The 21,327-nt window shown below is 35.7% G+C and overlaps 2 protein-coding genes across 2 annotated transcripts; both read right to left on the bottom strand.

The window, feature by feature from the left end:
- Positions 1 to 11,747: 11,747 nt before the first annotated feature.
- On the bottom strand, positions 11,748 to 12,665 carry LOC102540428 (olfactory receptor 4P4-like). The gene has a single exon (XM_006214122.3). It carries the CDS (start codon positions 12,663 to 12,665, stop codon positions 11,748 to 11,750), a length of 918 nt encoding a protein of 305 aa, XP_006214184.1.
- A 7,693-nt stretch (positions 12,666 to 20,358) lies between these two features.
- Positions 20,359 to 21,327, bottom strand: LOC140699043 (olfactory receptor 4P4-like). Its single transcript, XM_072970813.1, has one exon. It carries the CDS (start codon positions 21,286 to 21,288, stop codon positions 20,359 to 20,361), a length of 930 nt encoding a protein of 309 aa, XP_072826914.1. The 5' UTR covers positions 21,289 to 21,327.

The following is a 21,327-nucleotide window of genomic DNA, read 5'->3' as shown; positions in this document are numbered from 1 at the left end:
ATATTTGAGCTTGGTGTATCATATACACAAATGAATGATGTATCTGAAAGAAATAAAACATAAATTTGTGAAAGTTAACAGTACAAACACAATAATAAAAAATTTACTAAAAATAGATTGACATGAATGTAATATTAATATTATTCACAACTTCTTGAATTAAGCTTCTTTAGTTTTTAATTGCTTCTTATTTTATAAATCTATTGTGGGATAGTTGTGTAATGGGAATAATTGTATGCTTTACCCAGTATTACCAGTAATAATTTTAAATATTTAAATAATATCTTGAAAATTTAAAACTATTTCTGACCCTTAATTATATTATTTAGCTAACAAAGAAGATTTTAAAAAATCGACCTAAGTCAGAAAATGCTTTTCTGCATATATTTTAAATGTGTATGTCTAATACATAAGGTTAACTTTCCTTTTCTGACCATCAATGGCCAAATTCAGTGGATTATCTGGGAGTGAATTCTCAGGAAATGTAAATGTGTATAAACTTCCCAGCCTGAACTGCTCAACTTTGATTCTTACAGAGCACACTTTTTGTTGCTGTGTCGTCAAACATTGCCAATGGATCACATTAAACCAATGTAATTACTGTTATATTAAAAAGCAAAGAATGTTTAAGAACTATACCATAGAAGAAAGAGTATCATTTAATGACTAAAATTGTAAAAAAAATAGCAATTTTAAAATTTATCTTATTTACATTTCATGTGGAAAGACAATTTAAAAAATATACAGTCATTGATGTTTGTGACGGCAGTCATTAAAAGATAGATGAAATAATGAAATTGCCCAAGTATTTCTGACTTTTGCATATGCCATGACTTTTGCTAGAAATTACTGTGGTTTATTTATGACCTAAGAAACTAATGTCAATCCAAAGAGATGATAGAGAAGGTGGCTTCAGATCAACTTTGGGTATATGTGGTATATGTGACAATAAGGCTGCACACAGTGGGATATGTGACAATAAGGAATACATGAAAAATTGACAGTTATGCATCTTACATAACTCGTGCATAACCTTAAGATATTATGTAATCAGAGCAAAATGAGTGAAGGATAGAGACAATGAACTTCCAGGAATTATATTGCTCATCGGTGAGGAATTATCTGCCTTAATTGGGTTTGCAAAAGCTAGCATACCTCCTATCTTAGTCTGGGTCTGAGGTAACAGTCAGATCTGTGCCCCCAGATGCGGGGGGCCACTCATGACCTGAGGACTGCCGAGCACAGAAGTTGGGCCTAAACTCCCACAGTGCAGGGCGTCAGGCTCTGAGGTTGATCTCTCAAGGACAATCTCTGTCCCACCACCCCTTTGAGGAATGTGCCAGATGCATTAAGGCCTGAAGGAACATCCTGAGCTATCAAGTCACTAAGGACCTTTGGAAGGAGAGATGCAATCGGCATGCAAGTTAGTGATCTTAGCCTGAAGAACAATCACCTGAGATAATAGTACACGAGTCACGATGTTAGCTTAGAGGAACAATGCCTTAGTTTACCATCTTGGTTCCAGGAACTCTTAATCTTAGTTTTACGAGAACTGTAAACAATAATGATGTCTGTAACAATATACAAGTTAATGATTTTAGTACACGTTGTTAATGTGCCTTAAAACAATACCTTTGCCTACATGCAGGAATGTATGAGCTAATGGGTTAAAATCATATAAATTAACTGCAAGAAATAAACTCGTCGTCCACTCTTGACCTAGCGTCTTGCGGGCTAGAGTGAGACCCTCTCAACCCCACCTTTTAGTCTTGTCTTTCTTTCTCAGTCCTGCAGCACAGGTTTTCTGGACCTGATCGATTGTCGGCTGGCTCCGACACCCAGATGTTTATTTAAAAAATTGTTTTGTAGCAAGTCTGTCTTGAGATTATCAAGTCTAGTAATTCTCAAAATCAATATCTATGTGTTTTAGTCTTCAAGACTAGTAAGAGGTGTCATAGAGTTAACAGGTGGCATTTAAAAAATGCTCTATACTGTGGAACATCCATTCTCTTTTAAATTGAATTCAAAAGTCTAAATTCACTAAGGGATGATTTTCAATTTGTTCCTATGTTAAGAATAGCCATCAGTCACAGAGTGTTGCTCTTCGGTTAACCTTAACTAATGTGAGCCCTGAAAAGGTTTAGAGGGGCTGAGGCTCCACCTGTCTTCTACTTACTGCAACTGAAACTGATGTTTTGTCAATCACATAAAAATCATGTTAATTTTTAAGATAATTTGTCTACCTAAAACAATTTGGTGTAAAGATTTTTATGTAAGTAGACTGTGAACAATTTAAAAGTAGAAACCACCTGACTAATCTGAATCTCTGATTTTAAGAAGAGGAGACTCTTATCAAGAGAATCTAAGCCATTTCTCGGGGCTGGAAGATAACACACTGTGAATACGAGACAACACGTCTGACTCCCCCTCACTCGGGGCTACATTTCGTATCTGACTGCTGAGAGGGACGTGGGAAGGGCGTCATGGAGGGCAGCAATGGAAACATGATTTTGAATTCCCATCTGAGTAGAAGAAGATGGGCAGGATGTTGGGTTATCAGACACTCAGTTTGTCTTCTGAATATTTATATATGTAAAGAGATACAAAGTATTTCACAGAAGTATGCATTCAAGAACTCTGATTCTAAAGCATTTTGGGTTAATTTTCTTTCAGTTTTAGCTAAGTGCAAATTTCTTATGTCAAGATTCTTGTTTGGTTTCTAGATCATCATTGGCATTTTATCTCCAAAAGCTCTTCAATCTCCCATCCTGTAATCTGAGGGAACTTGCTATATGATCAGGGTTGTTAGCCGAGGGAAAAGGGAGAGGAGAATTACTGTCATATAAACTACATTTTGATCACAGAGATACTAAGGAAAACTATGTAAAAATCAAAGTCAAAACTAAAAGTATCACTGAAAGCATGGCTAGCTCAGTGGCAACAGAGAAAGATGTGGAAATACTAAGGAATGCTAAGGAAACTGGCCAGTGTCATCCTTGAATTAAGTACTTAATCTCTTCAAGCTTCATTCTACTCATTTTACAATTATGGCATCATAACATCATCCACATTTCTAATGAGGACTACATGAGGTAATGTGAAATACCGCAGTGACGATGTGGTACATGACGCACACTTTTCTGTTACATACAATCTCTTCTCTTTAGTGATTAGTGCAGAAATTTAGTGCACATATATACAATCAACACAAAAGGAAAAATAAAGAAAAAAGTCCAAAAATTCCCAACACGGTTTTAATAACTGATCACATAAACTTTAATTTCAGCTATCTATTAGTGTGAACCTTTAAGCTGGTTTAATGGGATTGTTCCTCTTAAGGAATGTTTAATCTTACTCACTAGCTAGATTTTTTTGCATTCGAAAAACATAAGTCAAACTTTTTGGTAGTACATAATAAAACTTGAGTCCCCTTTAGTTTAAGCTATTAGCATAATAATAGAAGCTCTTATATTTAAATTAAAATTTCCACTGCATATCAAACTTCTTTTTAATGTATCAGAATGTAGCATGGTATAAACCTACCTTAGTTAATTCAAATGAAACTAGTCTATTTCAGGATGACAGATGTTTTGAAATATAGGAAATTCTTTATATTTGTAGATATTCAAGTGTAAACTGGATTTTTCTTAATAGTAATATAAAGAAATGCATATAAACACAAAATTGGGAGACAATAAAATTCACTGTCAATTAGAAAATGTTTTAACTTTAACTCTATTGCTGTTATCAAGAACTTTGCTTATATATAAGGCACAATTAAAACTACAATATGGTAAAACATTTTTATAGTTATCAAATTATCATACGCTGTAAAATGGTAACCTTTAAATAAAATTATATAGAGTAAATATAAAGATAATATAATTAGCTTAGCACATGGTTGGTGGGGCCCTTCCCAAACCAAGGTGACATGTATAATTTACCACCATCAGATCTGAGTGGTTATCAGGCCAGGATTAGGATACACTAGAAAGAATTCTACCCCAGATATTCACTCTGCCAATTTATCTTCAGTATAAAAATCTGCAATAAAATGTACAGAATTACAAGCCAATAGTTCAAACACAGCCAGATTCATTCTCTGAAAATATTTTGGAAATCTCAACACATCTTAAAAACTTCTTCAGATCTGCAAGGGAAGTGGACTACAGATATGCATTAAAATTATCAGCCATGCCAGAAGAAGTAGGTCTTCATGCCCCAGGAAAGCAGGCTATGAACTCTGAATGCCCATTTAATGACTCAATACTAATTCACTAAAAAATAAACAGAAAATGTTTTAAAATTCCTACAAAAGCCAATACAGGTATTCAGGCCCTAGGAATCATCTATTTTATGCCTATGCCTAAAGCAAATTTGGTTGGGAAGAACAGAATAGAAACCTAAGTGACAACACAGAAATTAATAGGTCTTTGAAACAATTGTATTCCCAAAGGTGTTTCTCAACAGATCCAGGACAAATGTTGCTAAGCCCCTGTCCATGGTGATGTCCTTGCTTCCCCTGGGTGTTTATTTTCTACCTTTACCTTATCTTGTCTCAGGCAGCATTACCCTGGAGGCCCAAAAAGGCTATAGTCAGAGCAGTTCAGGAGACTGACTGCTCTGTGCTCATCCAGCTTTCCGAAGAACAGGAGGGAAACTGATTTAGCCTGTAATCATTTTAGGTTAGCTTTTAGGAAAATCTGAGATGAGGTAGGACAAAGACAACCAAATAAGGGCATTTACATTCCAAGTATGGACCATTTTCAAGATCCTAGGTGTGCAGGATAGATAGGTCAGTAAAATCCATGACTTTATCGTTGTAATTGGTGCAGATGTACTTGTTTCTTGAGTCTAATGTTGCTGGGATAGATGTTTGGGGAACAGAAAACAACGTAAAGAAAAGATTAAAAAAAATTCTCATAATCGTAACCTTGGCATGATTAAGTGAAAAAGAGATGGGAAAACCAGACAAAGAGAGCACTCAAAGTACAGCAAAGCCTTCACCCTGTTCACCATTCTGTTCTGTTCCTTGTCACTGAATATTTACAGGTTGTTTAGACCTGGCTTCATCTGCACACACGGAAGTTCATTGAGTCTCCCTCTCTGCCCCATATGCATAAGTATACATTATTTTTCATGCATTTAAAACCTAAGAAAATCAAAATTTGTATATCAAATCTGGTTGAATCAAACTATGCATAAGGATGCATATGTTGACATAAGAATTATTACTTCTGGTATGCATACAAAAATACAGTTGTTTTTGAAGTTTAAATAACAAACTCAAATAGCCAGTAAGCAACAGAATCAAGAAAATGGGTATTTTTCTAAGTTCAGTGCTTGCTTCCAGGCTTTGAAAACTTAGTATCCCTGAGTAAGTGAAGTATTTCATCACTACAGGCAAGTATGTCTGGCAATCAATGATGCATAAGGGCACTAGGAATCAAGCTTCATGGAAGAAAATCCAATACATCCAAATTATATGGAAATAAGGATATAAGAAATAAAGGAATGATGTAACTAACAATCCTAAATAGAGAATAGAAAAGCAAATCAAATGTTGCTTCTTGAAAGAGTAAATCAAACTCAGAAAACTTTGTTAAGATCAATTAAGAGAAAAAAAGAGATAAAAGAAAAAATAAACACATGTTATCAATGGAGAAATGAAACGTATTTCTGCTAGTAGTCAAAAATTGTACAAAAATGTTGAAAATAGAGTTGGGAAATGTCTACCCAAGCTCCACGTGCTATTTTCCAACAATTCTATTTCTAGGCATTTATTTATGATACTATAAAACTGCATGACTAGCCCCAAGTGACATTAATGAGATATAGATACATAGTCATAAGACATGGAATCATACCTGTGATTAGAGACATAACATGTTGCCCGAGCATGTGGTTCACACTTAGAGCACCCTTGTTGTAAGAAGTTTCAAGGAGAAGATGAGAAAATTAAGCTGAAATAGGGAAAAATCATTTATCTTTGGACTTAAAGTGAGATTATATAATCATTTCAGGGTCATAACTCCAAAATTCTAGAGCCGGTTTTCTTACTACATGTACCTGTGTGAAGGACGTACACGGGGTAAGAATCCTAGCACCCTGGACAGGTCAGGAATGAGGAGAGTAAATGTGCCAGAAACCCACTTCCAAGGGCCTAAAGACAGTCATGTGAAACCTCTCAACCACCTACACGACCCACCAAGAACTAAAACGGGACTTCACGTGGACCATGTGAAAGTCAAGCAGCCAGACCACCATAAACAGTTCTCTCTCACCGGAGAACTTAGATTCCTGGCCAACATGATGCATCTGGCACATCCCAGCCCTCACAATCACCTGATTGTGAGTATATATTCGATTCTGTGGTTCTGATAAAGGAACTGGACTGAAACGTGGAGACTCAACTTCTAAGAAAGACCCTCTGATATATTAGCTGCTAGTCCAGTCTTCCTTGTGGTGCACCCAATTCAGGTTTAGTAAAAGTTTTAGAACATGAATAAAATATGACTATTTTTGCACAATCAGATGAAGCAGCCGATCTGAAATATACATCAGTGTGTTCTGGGAAAGTTCATAATGTAGGTACAGAGAAAAGGACAAACTATTTGGGGTGGGAGGAAGATTGTGTTGAAATACCCAGAACACAAGACACCACAATTCTAAGCCTCACTCAGGTGCTGAAGAGAATGCTGGAATAGCCCAGATGTGTATAAATTAGCCCTCTCTGCAGATACCTAGAGACAGGAATAAAGCTGGGGAAAAGGGAGCGGGCTGGGAAGACTTTGAGGCAGGGAGTAACATAAAACCCCATCATTCACAGTTTTCACCTCCAATACTTCCCTTAGGTCCCATCCAAGACTTCTAGACTTCTCCCAGCCTGGAAGCTGACAGTCTTGAAGCTTAAATGATGGCTCTCTGTATTATGATTGTTCCTAAGCAGATCATGGTATTCTTTTAAATAAAACTCAGTAATGATGGATTTTTAAATTACCAACATCTATGGTTGTAAATGTGTAATTTAAGAAAATATCTATGTAAATGAATAGATTTTTAAAAACTGTAATTTACAACCATAAATATTTCTTAAGTATTCTATGTTTACAATCACATACTAACAAAACATTTTATCAGGTTCTTCCATACATTTACTTAACAGATGTTTTGAGGATATTAGGCTTCGTGCTACAGGCTGGATAGTGGATCCTAGAAAGAACACCTAGCATGTAGATAACTAGTCTTAGTTTGCATGTGGGCTTATATTATATATTCACTATAGTTTTGACAGTTTGCAAACCTTGAGGAAAGGAAAAATAGAACTTGATAATAAAAGGCTGCTTGGCTTTGTTGCACAGCCTTCTTTGTGATGGGATGGGAATTTCCCATAATCCTAGCGCAATATCCCAAAGACCTCCCCCCATACCACACACACAGACAAAATCATCACACACACACAGCACAGGTATACACATCACATGTTTATACTTTAAAAAAAATCCAAATGTTTCAGAAAATATTACATGAAACCTGATGAAACTGAACTATGAAAAGCTTGTCAAAACTGATTTCCTATAGAATGAACAGAATGTTTTCTCCTCATATTCCAGAAGTTTAATGACTCCAGGAAATAAAAATAAAAAGAAAGAAAATTTATTAGCTAGGTATGTGAAAGGTTTGGTTGACCTGAAACAAATAGACCACCAGATATTTTTCCAGAAAGGATGAATTTATTCAGGATCAACAGAGAATTGCAGTTTGAGGTCTGCAACTATGACTAGTCATGTGCAAATCCCCGCAAAATAATGGGAAGGAGAACACTTTAGAGAAAGGAAAAGGAAGTTAGGAAGGCTATAGGAAATAAAGAGTTCACAGCTTTTCATTGGCTGAGTCCCTTCTCGAAAAGAAGAGTCTTTCCTGATTTTTTCTCTTCCTTTTGGGCTCTGTTGTCACAGGGTGTGAGAGCTCCCTGCTTCTGATTTCCCAACTCTATTTAGTTGAGGTTTCTGTTTATTAACTTCTTACAGTTATAACAGTGGAAACATTAAAAGAAGGGTGCCTAGCACTGAAGATAAACATTATATACAGTCTCTGTTTTTTTTTCCTGGATTTTGTCTTGGTTATAGTGCAGAAGCAATTCAGTCAAGAAAAATGTGTGAAAGCAATGCAGTCATTTGACTGAGGAAAAAAGTGCCTGGGCAGAGAGAAATGTCTAGTCATACAGGAACCAAAGCAAGAGGCTGAGACTGGGTTATGTGATTCAATGGGCAGGAGGGTAAACTACACTCAGAATAGTAGTGTCACCTCCGTTCTGAGTGAAGTGAGCCAGAAAGAGAAAGGAAAATACCATATGATGTCACTCCTATGTGGAATCTAAATAGAAAGAAAGAAAGAAAAAAGAAAGAAAGAGAGAGAGAAAGAGAGAAAGAGAGAGAAAGAAAAAACAAAGGACACTATGAACTCTTCTACAAAACAGAGACAGACTCACAGACATTAAACAATCTTGTGGTTAACAGGGAAACGGGGGTGGGAAGGGATAAATTTGGGAGTTTGAGATTTGCAAATGTTAGCCATTTTGTATAAAAATAGATGAAAAAGTTTCTTCTGTATAGCACAGGAAACTATGTTCAATATTCTGTAATAACCTTTAATGAAAAGGAATATTAAAATGAATATATGTATGTATATGCATGACTGGGACATTGTGTTGTACACCAGAAATGGACAGATTGTAACTGACTATACTTCAATAAAAAAATAAATAAACAAATGAACTGAAACGCTAAAATTGGGTTAAAAAAATAGTAGTGCCTCCTTAATGCATTAAATAAGTAAGTAAAGACATAGGGGGGTTGAGAGCCTGCTGAATTCCGTTCATTCCATGAATGGAACATGAGAATATTTTATATTTTTAGCCATTCTGACATTCCTTTTTATTATTATTAATGCATGACTGTTAATGACATAAGGAAGAGTTCTAGATATGTGAGAACAAGGTATGCAGTCAAAGAAAGAGAAACAATAGAATCTTTGTATTTAATTCAGTATCTTAACTTGTGCCAAATTTATTGCTAGAAAAATAAGAGAGAAAAAGAAAATAAAGACATGGCACATAATCGCCTGTCACAATCATATTAGGAAAAAAAACTCAGTTCATAAGAAAAAACACTAATATAAGGCGTCAGGTTATTTGAAGAAGATTAAATGCACAGCTGAATGGCAAAGAAGGAACAAGGAAGGAGTCAGACATACTTCTACTCTGCTGATGGATCTGCAAAATCTTCCTGAACAAGATAATCCCTGAAGTGTGAATTATATGTAAGATGTGGACGCTACGGCAAACGGGGTGGGGGATCCTAAGCAAAGACAAAAGAAAAAACACTCACTGAGGTGAAAGATTTTAGAATGTATTTAGAGAATGTCGGGGGTCCAGTGCAGCTGGACAAAAGCATCTAGCGAAGGCAAGTAAAGGGAAAGAGAGAGGGAAAGAGGAAAAGCACCTAATGAGAAATGCTGGTGGCCACACGCCGTGCTAAAAATTCACACGTATTAGCCGAAGTAGTATTGCATCTTCATAAACTGTAATATTAAACCATTTCATGGATATTTTTTAAGCGGAGACCTGTAAGTAAAGCAAATTGCCAAAACCAGGAGATAAATCTTGCAGAGGTAGTCGTCACCCAGATCTCCCTGACCCCAAAGCCTTATCACTGTAACACCATACTGTCTTCCCATGTAGTGACTTCTGACGTTAGCAAATTAGACTTGGACCAATATTGGGACAAATATTTCGGACAAACAAGAAGAATGGATTTCATCACAAGGTAAACAGTATTCCATACAAATTTATTGGCGGGGGTGGGGGAATTGATATAATCAGCAGTGTGCTTTAGGAGAGCATTTCTTAAATTTCTTGAATCCAAGAGATCACACCTGGAACTAGTCGGACACTACAGTGCAGGCGGCAATCTGAATCACACTAACTTGCATCTTTGGCTCATACAACGCCAGAAGTTATTTGGTCCAACTCCCCAGAGAAAGCGTATATGCTTTTTCTAACACCTCAAATGATAAATGCCCTGGCGACACAGGATTGAAAGTACAAAAATATCATTTTATTTACTTAAATTCTGAATGTGCCATTTAATTTTCTTGAACTGTTGTTCATTCAGTTCTATTGGCACAATTACCACATAGCATCCTGTAAGTGTAGGGTGTGTATGTGTGCTACAAATTGAGAGAACTCTGTGTCCTCCTATAGAGGACGGTGTTCTAAGATTATATAATATGAGTTTAAGAAACTTCTAGGACAAGAATAATGACAACCGTCACCATCCCTAGAATTAGCAATCACTAAAATATTAACAACATAAATATCTTTGCACGTAGGTTCAAAAAAGGCTTCATACCTCATAAGTAGTGAACTATCTTATTAGGACCATAGAAAGTTAAACTGAGCAAATTTGGTAAAAATAAAACATTAGATAAAGGGTAAAGATGGAACTCCTAGTTACTCTGAAACACATGACTCTTTTTCTTTGATGATGGAAGCATAAAGCATCAATCCCTTTTAACACCAACTGGCCCCATCTTGATTCCTTTCCTTTGATTCATCTCTTCTTCCTTTTTTTTTTTTTTTTTTTTTAGGAAAGACACATGGGTTCTTCAATCCATGTGCCCATTTAAATCAGAAGGTTTTATTTTTCTTTCTTAAATGATGAAAAACAACTTGGTAATAAAACTTGACATTTTCAAAAGCTTCCCCTCAACCATTTAAACTTTGCCAAATGGCCTGTGATGTTTTCTTCAGAAGAGAATTTACAATCTGGCAATATTTTTGTTTCATGAGTAGCCTGCCAAAATAGCAACTTGTCTAATTACTCTCTGCTATGAAAATTCTATTTAATTAGATCTCCCTCATTAATCTTCCGCTCCTTATCCTCTGTGTAAATTACTTTTTTAACGGTTTTAATTTGTGTATTGCATTTACATAGCTAGAAGTGTTTGTGTGTTTCACTCACCCTGTTCATATGATCCCATTCCCCATTTTCTTTTGTCTTATGGTGTTTGCTGTGTTTTCTAATAGATCGTTTTTATTTTGCATCCTACTATAGATTCAACTAAATACATTTTATAAAATAATTTTCAGGTTTCTCAGATGTCTCCTCTCCATGACAGTCACATAGATAATTCACTATTGCCACTCATTTCCAAGACTTGTGTCACAGTATTTTTTTATTGTAGTTTGTTTGATCCCTTATTTCTTTTTTGTTTGTGTTTTTCTCATATGACAGGAAAGGTTCTGAATCCAATAACTTGTGATTTTCCTACTAATTTATTGCATTTTATGGTTCAGTTCCTTTACTAATTAAAAAACAGTTCTGACCTCTGGGCAGAAGGGAAGTGAATATGTTTTCAATCTTTGAGTAACTGATTTCATTCTATATTTTCATTTTTTCCCTCTGATAGGAAGTCAAGGGAGTTAACATCAAAGAATTAATTTAAATCAAATTCTGTTACACAAACTTTTTGTCATGTAACTTATTTCTAAATACCTATCTGAAAACCCCACAGATTTAACTAAATGTCAAGCTTATTCTCTGTATGGTTGAATAAGTATTTCATTCATAGTTACTAAGTCCTTATGTCTGTCATTTATGAAATGATAACAAGGGAACAATTAATCTGTGAGATACAGTCTAGCTCTCTGATTCCACATTTAGCTGCCCCCACCCTTTCTTTTTTTATAAAGATGCTTGAAACCAAACTTTTCTTATGGCTTTTTTCATCTCTGTATTTCTCAATGTATAGATTAAGGGATTGAACATAGGTGCAATGATGGTGTAAAACAGTGCGAATACCTTATCCTCAGGGTAAGTAGTAGGAGGTCTAAGGTAGATAAAGATTGAAGGTGCAAAAAATAAGACGACCACAGTGATGTGAGACCCACAGGTAGAGAGGGCTTTGCGCCTTCCTTCAGCTGAGTGATTTCTTAAAGTGAATAATATAATGACATAAGAACAAAATAAAACCACAAATGTCACTAAGGCCACCATTCCTGAACTGACAAGCATAATGTCACCAGGGATGGAGGTATCAGTACAAGCAACTTTTAGCAAAGGAAAAATATCACAAAAATAGTGATCTATTTCATTAGGACCACAGAAGGGCAACTGGATTATCATAGAAACTTGAGGAAAGGAGTGAACAGCCCCACCAGCCCAAGCAGCTGAGACTAGAAGATTGCACCTCATCCTGTTGATGATGATCATGTAGTGGAGAGGCCTGCAGATGGCAACGTAGCGATCAAAGGCCATGACTGTAAGAATTAAGACTTCAATTATTCCAAAGAAGTGCATGCAAAAGACCTGTAACATGCAGTTACCATAGGAAATGGTTTTCCTTCCCACCAGCAAATCACCAATTAATTTGGGCGTAACGCTGGAGGTATAGCAGATATCCATGGAGGATAAGTGGCTGAGGAAATAGTACATTGGTTGGTGAAAAAGAGGACTGCACCAAATGGAGATGAGAATCAGAAGGTTTCCTACCAACAGGGCAACATAACAGAGTAAGAAGAGCACAAAGCAAGATGTTTGTACGTTCTGGTCACTAGAGAGACCCAGAAGAATGAATTCTGAGACATTGCTCTGGCTCTCCATCTAGTTCATATATTGGCCCTTATTATAAACAGATGGCGTAAATATCTGAAAAGAAAAAATCATGAATCTGTATTTAAAAATAGCAGCATGATAATAATATCAAGTTTATCAAAAATTATATGACATTCATTGAATAGTAATATTCACTGTTCCTTATGCATAGATTCAAGTTATTTTTTTCCCTCTTATTTTACAAATCTATGGTTTAATAATTCTGTCATGGGAAAAATGAAGTAATTTTCAACATTATTGTCAATGATTATAGAATATTTAAATGTTAGTTTGATTTTTAAAAAAATTATCATTGCTAATTATATTATTTAGAGGACAATAAAAGTATAATATACATAATTTCAAAATTTGCACATTTTTAAATGCATGTGCCTTATCCATAAAGTCAAGCACACTTCCAGGATGATCTTGACAAGTTCTCTATTTTATTTGGGAGTATATCCTCAGGAATGCAAATGTATTAAAAATACACCAGCTTCAATTGTTTCATTTGTTTAAAGGATCATCTTCCTTGCCATGTGAACAAACAATACAGATTGGACATTTGAAACTAAAATAGTTTCAGGGACATTAAAAACAGAGAAGGGTTGAAAATGATGTATCAAAATATAGAATTTCAACAAAGAAAATTCGTGAAATATAATCAGCAACTTCATTCATTTCTTCTATTTAAATTTTACAGCTAAAAAAATTGTGTGTAGAATCAATGTAAATTTCTGACGGCAAATAATACATGTGAGATAAAAATAAATTGCCCAATCGTATTTGAATTGTCCATATTTCATAACTTTTCCTAGGATTTTATGTGTTTTATACACAAGCTAAGCAATAAAAATCAATAAAAGAAGATGATACCGAATGTAGCTCTAAGGCAGACTTCTTGTCAGCACTCAGTGACTGTTGCAGTAATGAATGGATGAAGGATTCAAGTTTTTCATCTTTAGTACAATCTTGACACATTACTTATACAGAAGGAAATAGCCTGTAAAATACAGAGTGCTTTCCGAAAACTATTCTATAAAGTGTTAAGGGATTCAAAGACACCGAGTGGGGATGTAAACCCTACAGTGCCCTCTCAACCACAATCTGACCAGATGTAGGCACCACACCTGGGCATCAAAACGACTATAAAATACAGAATGCCTTTGTAGTGAGGGTACTTGGAAGCCATCATTTATAGCAATTCACAAATTCAAAACTTGTTTCTTTAAGATCATTTTAGATGGTAAATAGGTAATTGGTACAGCATTTAAAATGCTCAATACTATGAGAAACCAACTCTATTTTAAGTTATTATTCAACTCTAATTTCACCAGGAAGAAAAAAAATAAAAGCTCAGTTTGTTCCCATTATGAATTCAGCATTGCTACCATGCTTCCTAATGTCTAGTTTTCTTTTTTTTTTTTTTAACAAAGCAACAATCACGATCAGGCTTACAGTGTCCAGCAGTTAGCAGTATCTAAATAAGTTTAGTAGATTTTTGTTTCAGTGATCAGTTACTTCCTTACCTTGTTACAGTTAATGCTGATTCCTCATTTAGGAGAGGACACATTATTTACCTCACTGATAGATTAATTTACCTAAAACAAATCGATTTAAAGACAACCATTCGATAAGTAGGATGGTAAACAACTTAACCTGGGTGTCACTTAATACACCCTAACCACCAATTTCCTGTAGAAGAGATTCAGGTCAAGATAATCTAAGTAATTCCCGTGCATGAAAAAGTAACACACTATGAATATTGGAGGACAGATGTTCTGATTTCCACTCAGGTTGGGGCTGCTTTCCATGCTGGAGAGCAGAGCAAGATGGGGTGTCATGGAGTATAGCAGTGAGAAGAAGTATTTTGAGTCCTAATCTCAATTAAAAAAAATGTAAAGGTGAAAAATCACCAGATCACCCAGTCTGTCTTTATGAATAATTATGGGGCTGTGTCTTGCAGTTAGTATAAGTATGTGGTCCAGGATTCTGTATTCTAAACCATTTTGATGTTTTCCATCAGTTTTAGCAAAACGTGCATTCCTTAAGGTAAGATTCTGGCACTTTCTCTAGGAAATCATAGATGTTCAATCCACGATAGGTCTTAAAAATCCCATCCCAAATTCTGAGGGAAAATACTCTTATGATCAGAGCTATTAGCAGAAGTGAAAAGAACATGTATTACAATCAGATGAGAGAATTATTGCCATTAAAACAATAATACATATATTCTTGATCATGTTTTCTCAGTTATCTCAATTTGTCAAATAATTGAAATCACAAAGGAAGAAATATTATGCATCTGCTTTATAAGTGACAGGAAGAGTGGCAGCAGAGAACGAGGTAGAAACAGGGATAATAAACAAGTATAATAAATTAAATGGTAAACTGTTCTGATTCAAATTGTGTTTCCGTAGCATTAACCATCCGAATATATTAAGAAAAACAGTTACTTAAATATTTCTAATAGTCAAAGTTTTGACATTAAGTGAAATGTGCCCTGATTTTTACCTTATTTCACTTTAATTGTAATTCCACAGAATGAAAGTGTAGAATTTCAAATCTAAGCAATTATGCTAATGTTCTATTAGAAATCAGTCACCTCGTTCAAGCATAGACACTATCCAAACATTTTTTCATCATTTTCACTAAATGTGTTCTTGTTCTATACATCAAATATTTTTAACAATAAGCTCAGGAAACAGGGCTAACTTCCTCCCCTTCCAAACTATTTGTGAACATTGAGCTTGTTGCTAACCTCTTAAAGCCTCATTGTCCACATTTATAGGTTTGATCTACTACTACATAATTCAGAAGTATAATGAGTAAGACAAGAAATAATTTGAAATACCCCAGCATCATAACATGGCTCTAAATTGCACGTTAGTCTACTTTTCCTTTGTGCATTTTTTGAATGAGTAGTTTCTGAAATGGTCATGCACATGTATATAACCAAGGCCAATGAAGAAATAAAGAAAACAAAACACAAATATCACAAAATAGATTTATAAAGAGGATCAGAAAGTGTCAATTTTGACAACATGTTAGTAAAACAAAATAAAATACTCCATGAGGTCGTTTGTCTTAGAGTATTACTCAATACTAATTATTAAGTGGAATTTTTTTTTGCACTACAAAAATATATTTAAATTATTACTTTTACTTTTTGGTAGTAGTGCACACAAATTTTGCATTCTATTTTGGTTGTGCTAGCAAAATAATAAGAATAATTTTTCTCAAAGTAGTATTTTTATGATATGTTCAAATTTTCTCCTAGAAGTATCAGAGTATGCTCTGCTATAAACTTACCTTAATTGAATCAGATAAATCTAGTTTATTTTTGGATGGTAAGGGTTTTGAAAGTCAGGAAATCACTTGTCATTGGATATATGCAAGCATAAATGGGCCATTTCTTAAAAAGAATATGGAGGAAAATATAGAAGCACCAAATCAGAACTCAATGTAATTCACTGCAACTTGAAGATTTTATAATTTTAATAGAACTGTTCTTGTTCTCAGCTGGAATTCTGCTCGTGAATAATGTATGACTAAAACTAAAGGTAACTGAATAATTTTATCGTAATCAAATGATCTTAGGCTGCAGGAGAAAATACACTTAATAATTAAACTAAACAGAATAAATTTAAGTGATGTTCAACCACCCTAAAGTACAGAAAAATATTCTCCAAAACAAGTGACATGGTTACTTTACTAATTCATTGACCAACAGATCCTAGTGGCTTCAAGATTAATTTTAGGCTGAATCAGGAAGAATTCCCACCTGAGATACTTACTTTGCTGACCCTTCCTCAGTATTTAAATCTGAAATAAAATGCAGAGATTTACAAACCAGTTATTCAAACATATTTAGGTCAATTCTCTAAAATTACTTTGAAAATCTCAACATGTCTTAGAAAATTGTATACATCTGCATGGGGACTGGAACATAAATCATGGGTTGGAACCAGTGGCTCTTCAGACTAAAATAAACAAATATATAAATAAATAAGTTTTTGAAATTCTCACAAAAGCAAACATACACTTTTCAGTCCTGGGAGTCATTATTTTATGCCTAAGCCTAAGAAGAAATTTGGCTCAGAAGAGCAGAGAATGTCTTATATGACAACGTGAGAATTAATAGGTCTTTGGATATTCTAAGAAATTATATTCCCAGTGGCACTTCTAAACAGAGCTTCACCAAAAGCCTCTGAGCTGCTGTCCAAGGTCACATCCCCGGAGCTGTGGGCATGGTCTGCCTATAACTTTACTTCTCATTCTGTGTTCCCCTGGCTCAGGCACTGTTTCTCTGGGGGCCCAATGATGCTCTAGGTAGACAAAGTTCAGGAAAGTGTGCCTGCCCGGCCATCAGCTTGCTTTCACAGGAAAGGAGGAAAAATAAAGTAGCATGGAACAGTGTAAGTTAGTGTTTGAGAAAACCTGAGATGAGGAAAGACAAAGAGAACCAAAGGCAAGCAGCTACAGCCCAAATATGGGTCCTTATCTAGAGTGGCCTTCTGGGGTAGATGGCATCTGTCTGTGTGTAGACTGAGCAATGGAATCAGTGACCTGCAATATTAAGACAGGAACCAGGTTCATTTTCGGCAGGGACTAACCTTCCTGGAATTGATGGTTGAGGAATGGAGGAAGGAGAAAAGGAAAAATGACAGACATTCTGTTCTCCATACACATTTCAAAGCAGAAATGATTTATCATTGAGAATATAATAAAAATATCAGAGAAAATCATCAAATAATGTGTAACATAATTTTTTTTTACCATTTTGTTTTTCTTCTATGCCACTTCATTTCTGCAGGTCATATACACTCAGCCCAAAATGCACACCCTTAAGTTCAGGTCACCAATTCCTTCTCTCAGACTCAAATCCATATATTAAAAGATTCCATCAAACATGTAAGACTTCAGGAAATCAATTTTTATGTTATCTTATATGGCACAAAATAATTGTAATAACAACTATTTATTGAGAAATTACATAGTGCTTCAAATTTATTACACAATTTCATCCCACAATATTGCATATTTTGACAGAAGTAGAATTTCCTCTACTGTGCTGATAAGAACATGAGCCTCTAGAAATTAAATGACTAGCTCAGACAGCTACTAAGGAGCAGAAGAATAATTGTGTGCCTTTTGTGAATGAAACAGATTTTTTTTAAATCAGTTTAGAATTACTTCCATGCTTTGAAAGTTAAGCAAACTTGAGGAGATGAGAGATTCTATCTCTTAAGAATGAAGGATATCAGAACCCAGTGTTTTGCTGGTGGTTCATTTCAACATGATTTAGCCTGATGGTGATCTTACTTCACTTGAGCTCACATGTGTCAATACACAGAAGGACCTCACTGGTCCTATCTCTACCCATCACTCACACACAAACACACACACACATACACACACACCAGGACACTTGTTAGAGATGTATGCTAGCACACCATTTATGAGTTTGTCACAGGTCATCTGGAATTGTTCTGCTGAGAATTGATTTTGTTCTAAATACCCCCTTTTTTTAGATGCCCTTTCTAATACTTTTTATGTCATGGATTATATGAATTTATTTACAGGATTGGCTTCTAATCATTTCTATGTCTCTGAGTCTATTTCTGATTTGTAAATAAGTTCACTTGTATCATTTCTTTTAGATTCCACATACAAGTGATATCATATGACATTTGTCTTTGTCTGACTTATTTCACTTAATATGATAATCTCTAGATCCATCCATATTGCTGCAAATGGCATTATTTCTTTCTTTTTTATGGCTGAGTATTATTATTTATATATATATATATAAATAATATATGTATATATGCCACATACATACATATATATATATATACACATATATATATATATATGTATATATGCCACAACTTCTTTATCCAGTCATTTGTTGATGGACATTTAGGTTGTTTCCACATCTTGTTTATTGTAAATGGCCCTGCTATGAACAATGGAGTGCATGTATCTTTGCAAATTAGTTTTCCTTCTGGATATATGTCCAGATGTGAGATTGCCAGATCATATGGTAACTCTATTTTTAAGGAACCTTCATACTCTTCTATTTAAAATAGCCAGGATATGGAAACAACCTAAGTGTCCTTCAGTGGATGAATGGACATAGACGTGGTATAAATGCACAGTGGAATATTAGTCAGCCAATTCATTCCCAAAGAAGGAATCCATGCCATTTATGACAACATGGGTGGACCTTGAGGACATTACACTAAGTGAAATGTCAGGCAGAGAAAAGCAACCACTACATGGAATCATTTATGTGTGGAGTCTAAAAAAATAATTTTAAAAGTTCAAACTCATAGAAAGTGGAAAAGAGGTTTCAGGCATTGAGGATGTAGGAAGTCAGGGAAATTTGGTAAAAGATTGCAAACTTTCAGCTTTAAGATGAACACTGTCTGAGGATCTAAGGTTCAACATGGTGACTATAGGATATAACACCGTATAGTATAACTGGAATTCGCTAGGAGAGTAGAACTTAAATATTCCTGCCAAAAAGAAAAAAAAGTATTAATGAATGATTGATAATAAGGGTAAGTTTCAGATATGTGATAACAATATATATTGTCAAATACAAAAGAGAATATAGCATCTTTTAATTTACTTTTATAACTGTTTAATTGCATCTTAATTTGTGCCAGACATATTGCTAGAAAACAGAGAGATACAAACAAAGATGTGACATAGAATCTTTGCCTCAGTCAAACAGGTAAAACGCAGTTCACAAGAAGAAACACTAGCACAGAGCATAGGGTTATGTGATGTACAGTTAAGTGCACAGCTGAAAAGCAATAACGAGATCAGGGAAGGAATCAAAAATACTTCTGGCCTGTTGCTGGATCTGCAAAATAATCCTGAATAAGATCACCTCTGAAGTGTGAATTACACGTAAGACATAGGGGTGGGGGCATCCTAGTCAGAGGCGACAGAAGAAAATACTCAGAGAGCTGACAGATTTTAGGGTAGGTTTAGAGGATGTAGGGGAGTCCAATGTAGCTGGATGAAAGCATCCAATCAAAGGGAATCAAGGGATGAAAGGTAAAGAAAGAAGAAAAGAACCTAACATGAGTATCTGGTAGCCATGCCCCTGGCAAAACACTCACAAGTGTTAGCCCACTCAATATTACATTTTATGATGTATATTATCTTATTTCATAGATGTTTTTAAAATGGAAACTAATGTAGTTAAAGCTAATTGCCAAGACAATGACATAAAAACTTACAAAGTCAGCAGTCACCCAGGAGTCCTTGATTCCATAGCTTATCATTGTAACACCATACTTTCTTTCAATGTGGTGACTTCTGAGATGAGCTAATTATATTCGAACTAGTTTCAGAAAATTCTGATGGACAAGTGAGAAGGTTGGATTTTTTTTTCCTGAGGAAAATATTGTTCCATAGCAATTTTTGGAGAGATCTATAATATGATCAGATATATGCTTTAGAAGGATATATTTTTTGCATTCCTCAAATCCAAGTGCTCACGTCTAGATCTAGCTGGACCTTTTAGAGCGCAGATTACCATCTGAGACACAGTAATTTGCTTCTTTGGCTCACATAATGTCAGAGGTCATTTAGTCCCACTCCTCAAAGAAAGCTTACGTGCTTTCTATAACATCTCAAATGATAAGCGTCCTAAGGACATGGATTGAAAAAATCACCTTATTTACTTTAAATCTGAATGTGCCACTTGAGACCATACCTTCCGCATGGCGACTTTCATCTCCATGTTTCGGAGGGTGTAGATGAGAGGATTCAGCATGGGGGCAATCACAGTGTAAAACACAGAGATCCCCTTATCCTTGTTCTCAGTGCCCGCAGGAAGAACATAGGTATAGATGCAGGGAACGAAGAATAAAACCACCACCATGATGTGAGAACTACAGGTTGAGAGGGCTTTCCGTCGCCCAGCAGAGGAGCGGGTTCTGAGATTACACAATATGAGTATGTAAGAAACCACCAGCACAAGAAAAATGACAACCACCACCATCCCCGAATTTGCTATCACTAAGATACTCACGACGTGAATGTCTTTGCACACCAGTTTCAAAAGAGGCTTCACATCACATAGGTAGTGGTCTATCTGATTAGGACCACAGAAGGGTAAACTGAGTACCATGAGAAGCAGAGCAACAGAATGCCAAAACCCCACGGCCCAGGCCAGGACCACCAGCACGTTACACCTCTGCCGGCTCATGATGGCCACGTAGTGCAGCGGCTTGACGATGGCCACGTAGCGGTCAAAGGCCATGGACACCAAGATGCAGATTTCCACACCTGCCAGCAAGTGGGCGGTGAAGAGCTGGGCCATACAGTTGTTATAGGAAATGTTTTTTCTCGCTGCAGCTAAGTCCCTGATTAGCCTGGGGACCACGGTGGAGGTGTAGCAGAGGTCCATGAGGGAAAGATGGCAGAGGAAGTAGTACATTGGTTGTCGGATCAGATGGCTGCAGGTGATGGTGAGGAAGATGATGGAATTCCCCATTAAGACGGCCAGGTAACAGAGCAGGAACAAGGAAAAGAACAGTAGCTCTATTTTCTTATTTCCCCACAGCCCCACAAAAACAAATTCCGTGACATTGTTCTGATTTTCCATGAGGTTGAGGTGAGTTCAGAGTACACAACAGACACTCAG

Source organism: Vicugna pacos, chromosome 10 (genome assembly GCF_048564905.1).
Source record: "Vicugna pacos chromosome 10, VicPac4, whole genome shotgun sequence".
In the NCBI taxonomy this organism is placed as follows: Eukaryota; Metazoa; Chordata; class Mammalia; order Artiodactyla; family Camelidae; genus Vicugna; species Vicugna pacos.
This window is presented reverse-complemented; position numbering and strand designations above follow the sequence as displayed.

Excerpts from the sequence above, each read along its gene's own strand:
- LOC102540428 (XM_006214122.3), bottom strand. The coding sequence starts at position 12,665 with ATGGAGAGCCAGAGCAATGTCTCAGAATTCATTCTTCTGGGTCTCTCT.
- LOC140699043 (XM_072970813.1), bottom strand. The coding sequence starts at position 21,288 with ATGGAAAATCAGAACAATGTCACGGAATTTGTTTTTGTGGGGCTGTGG.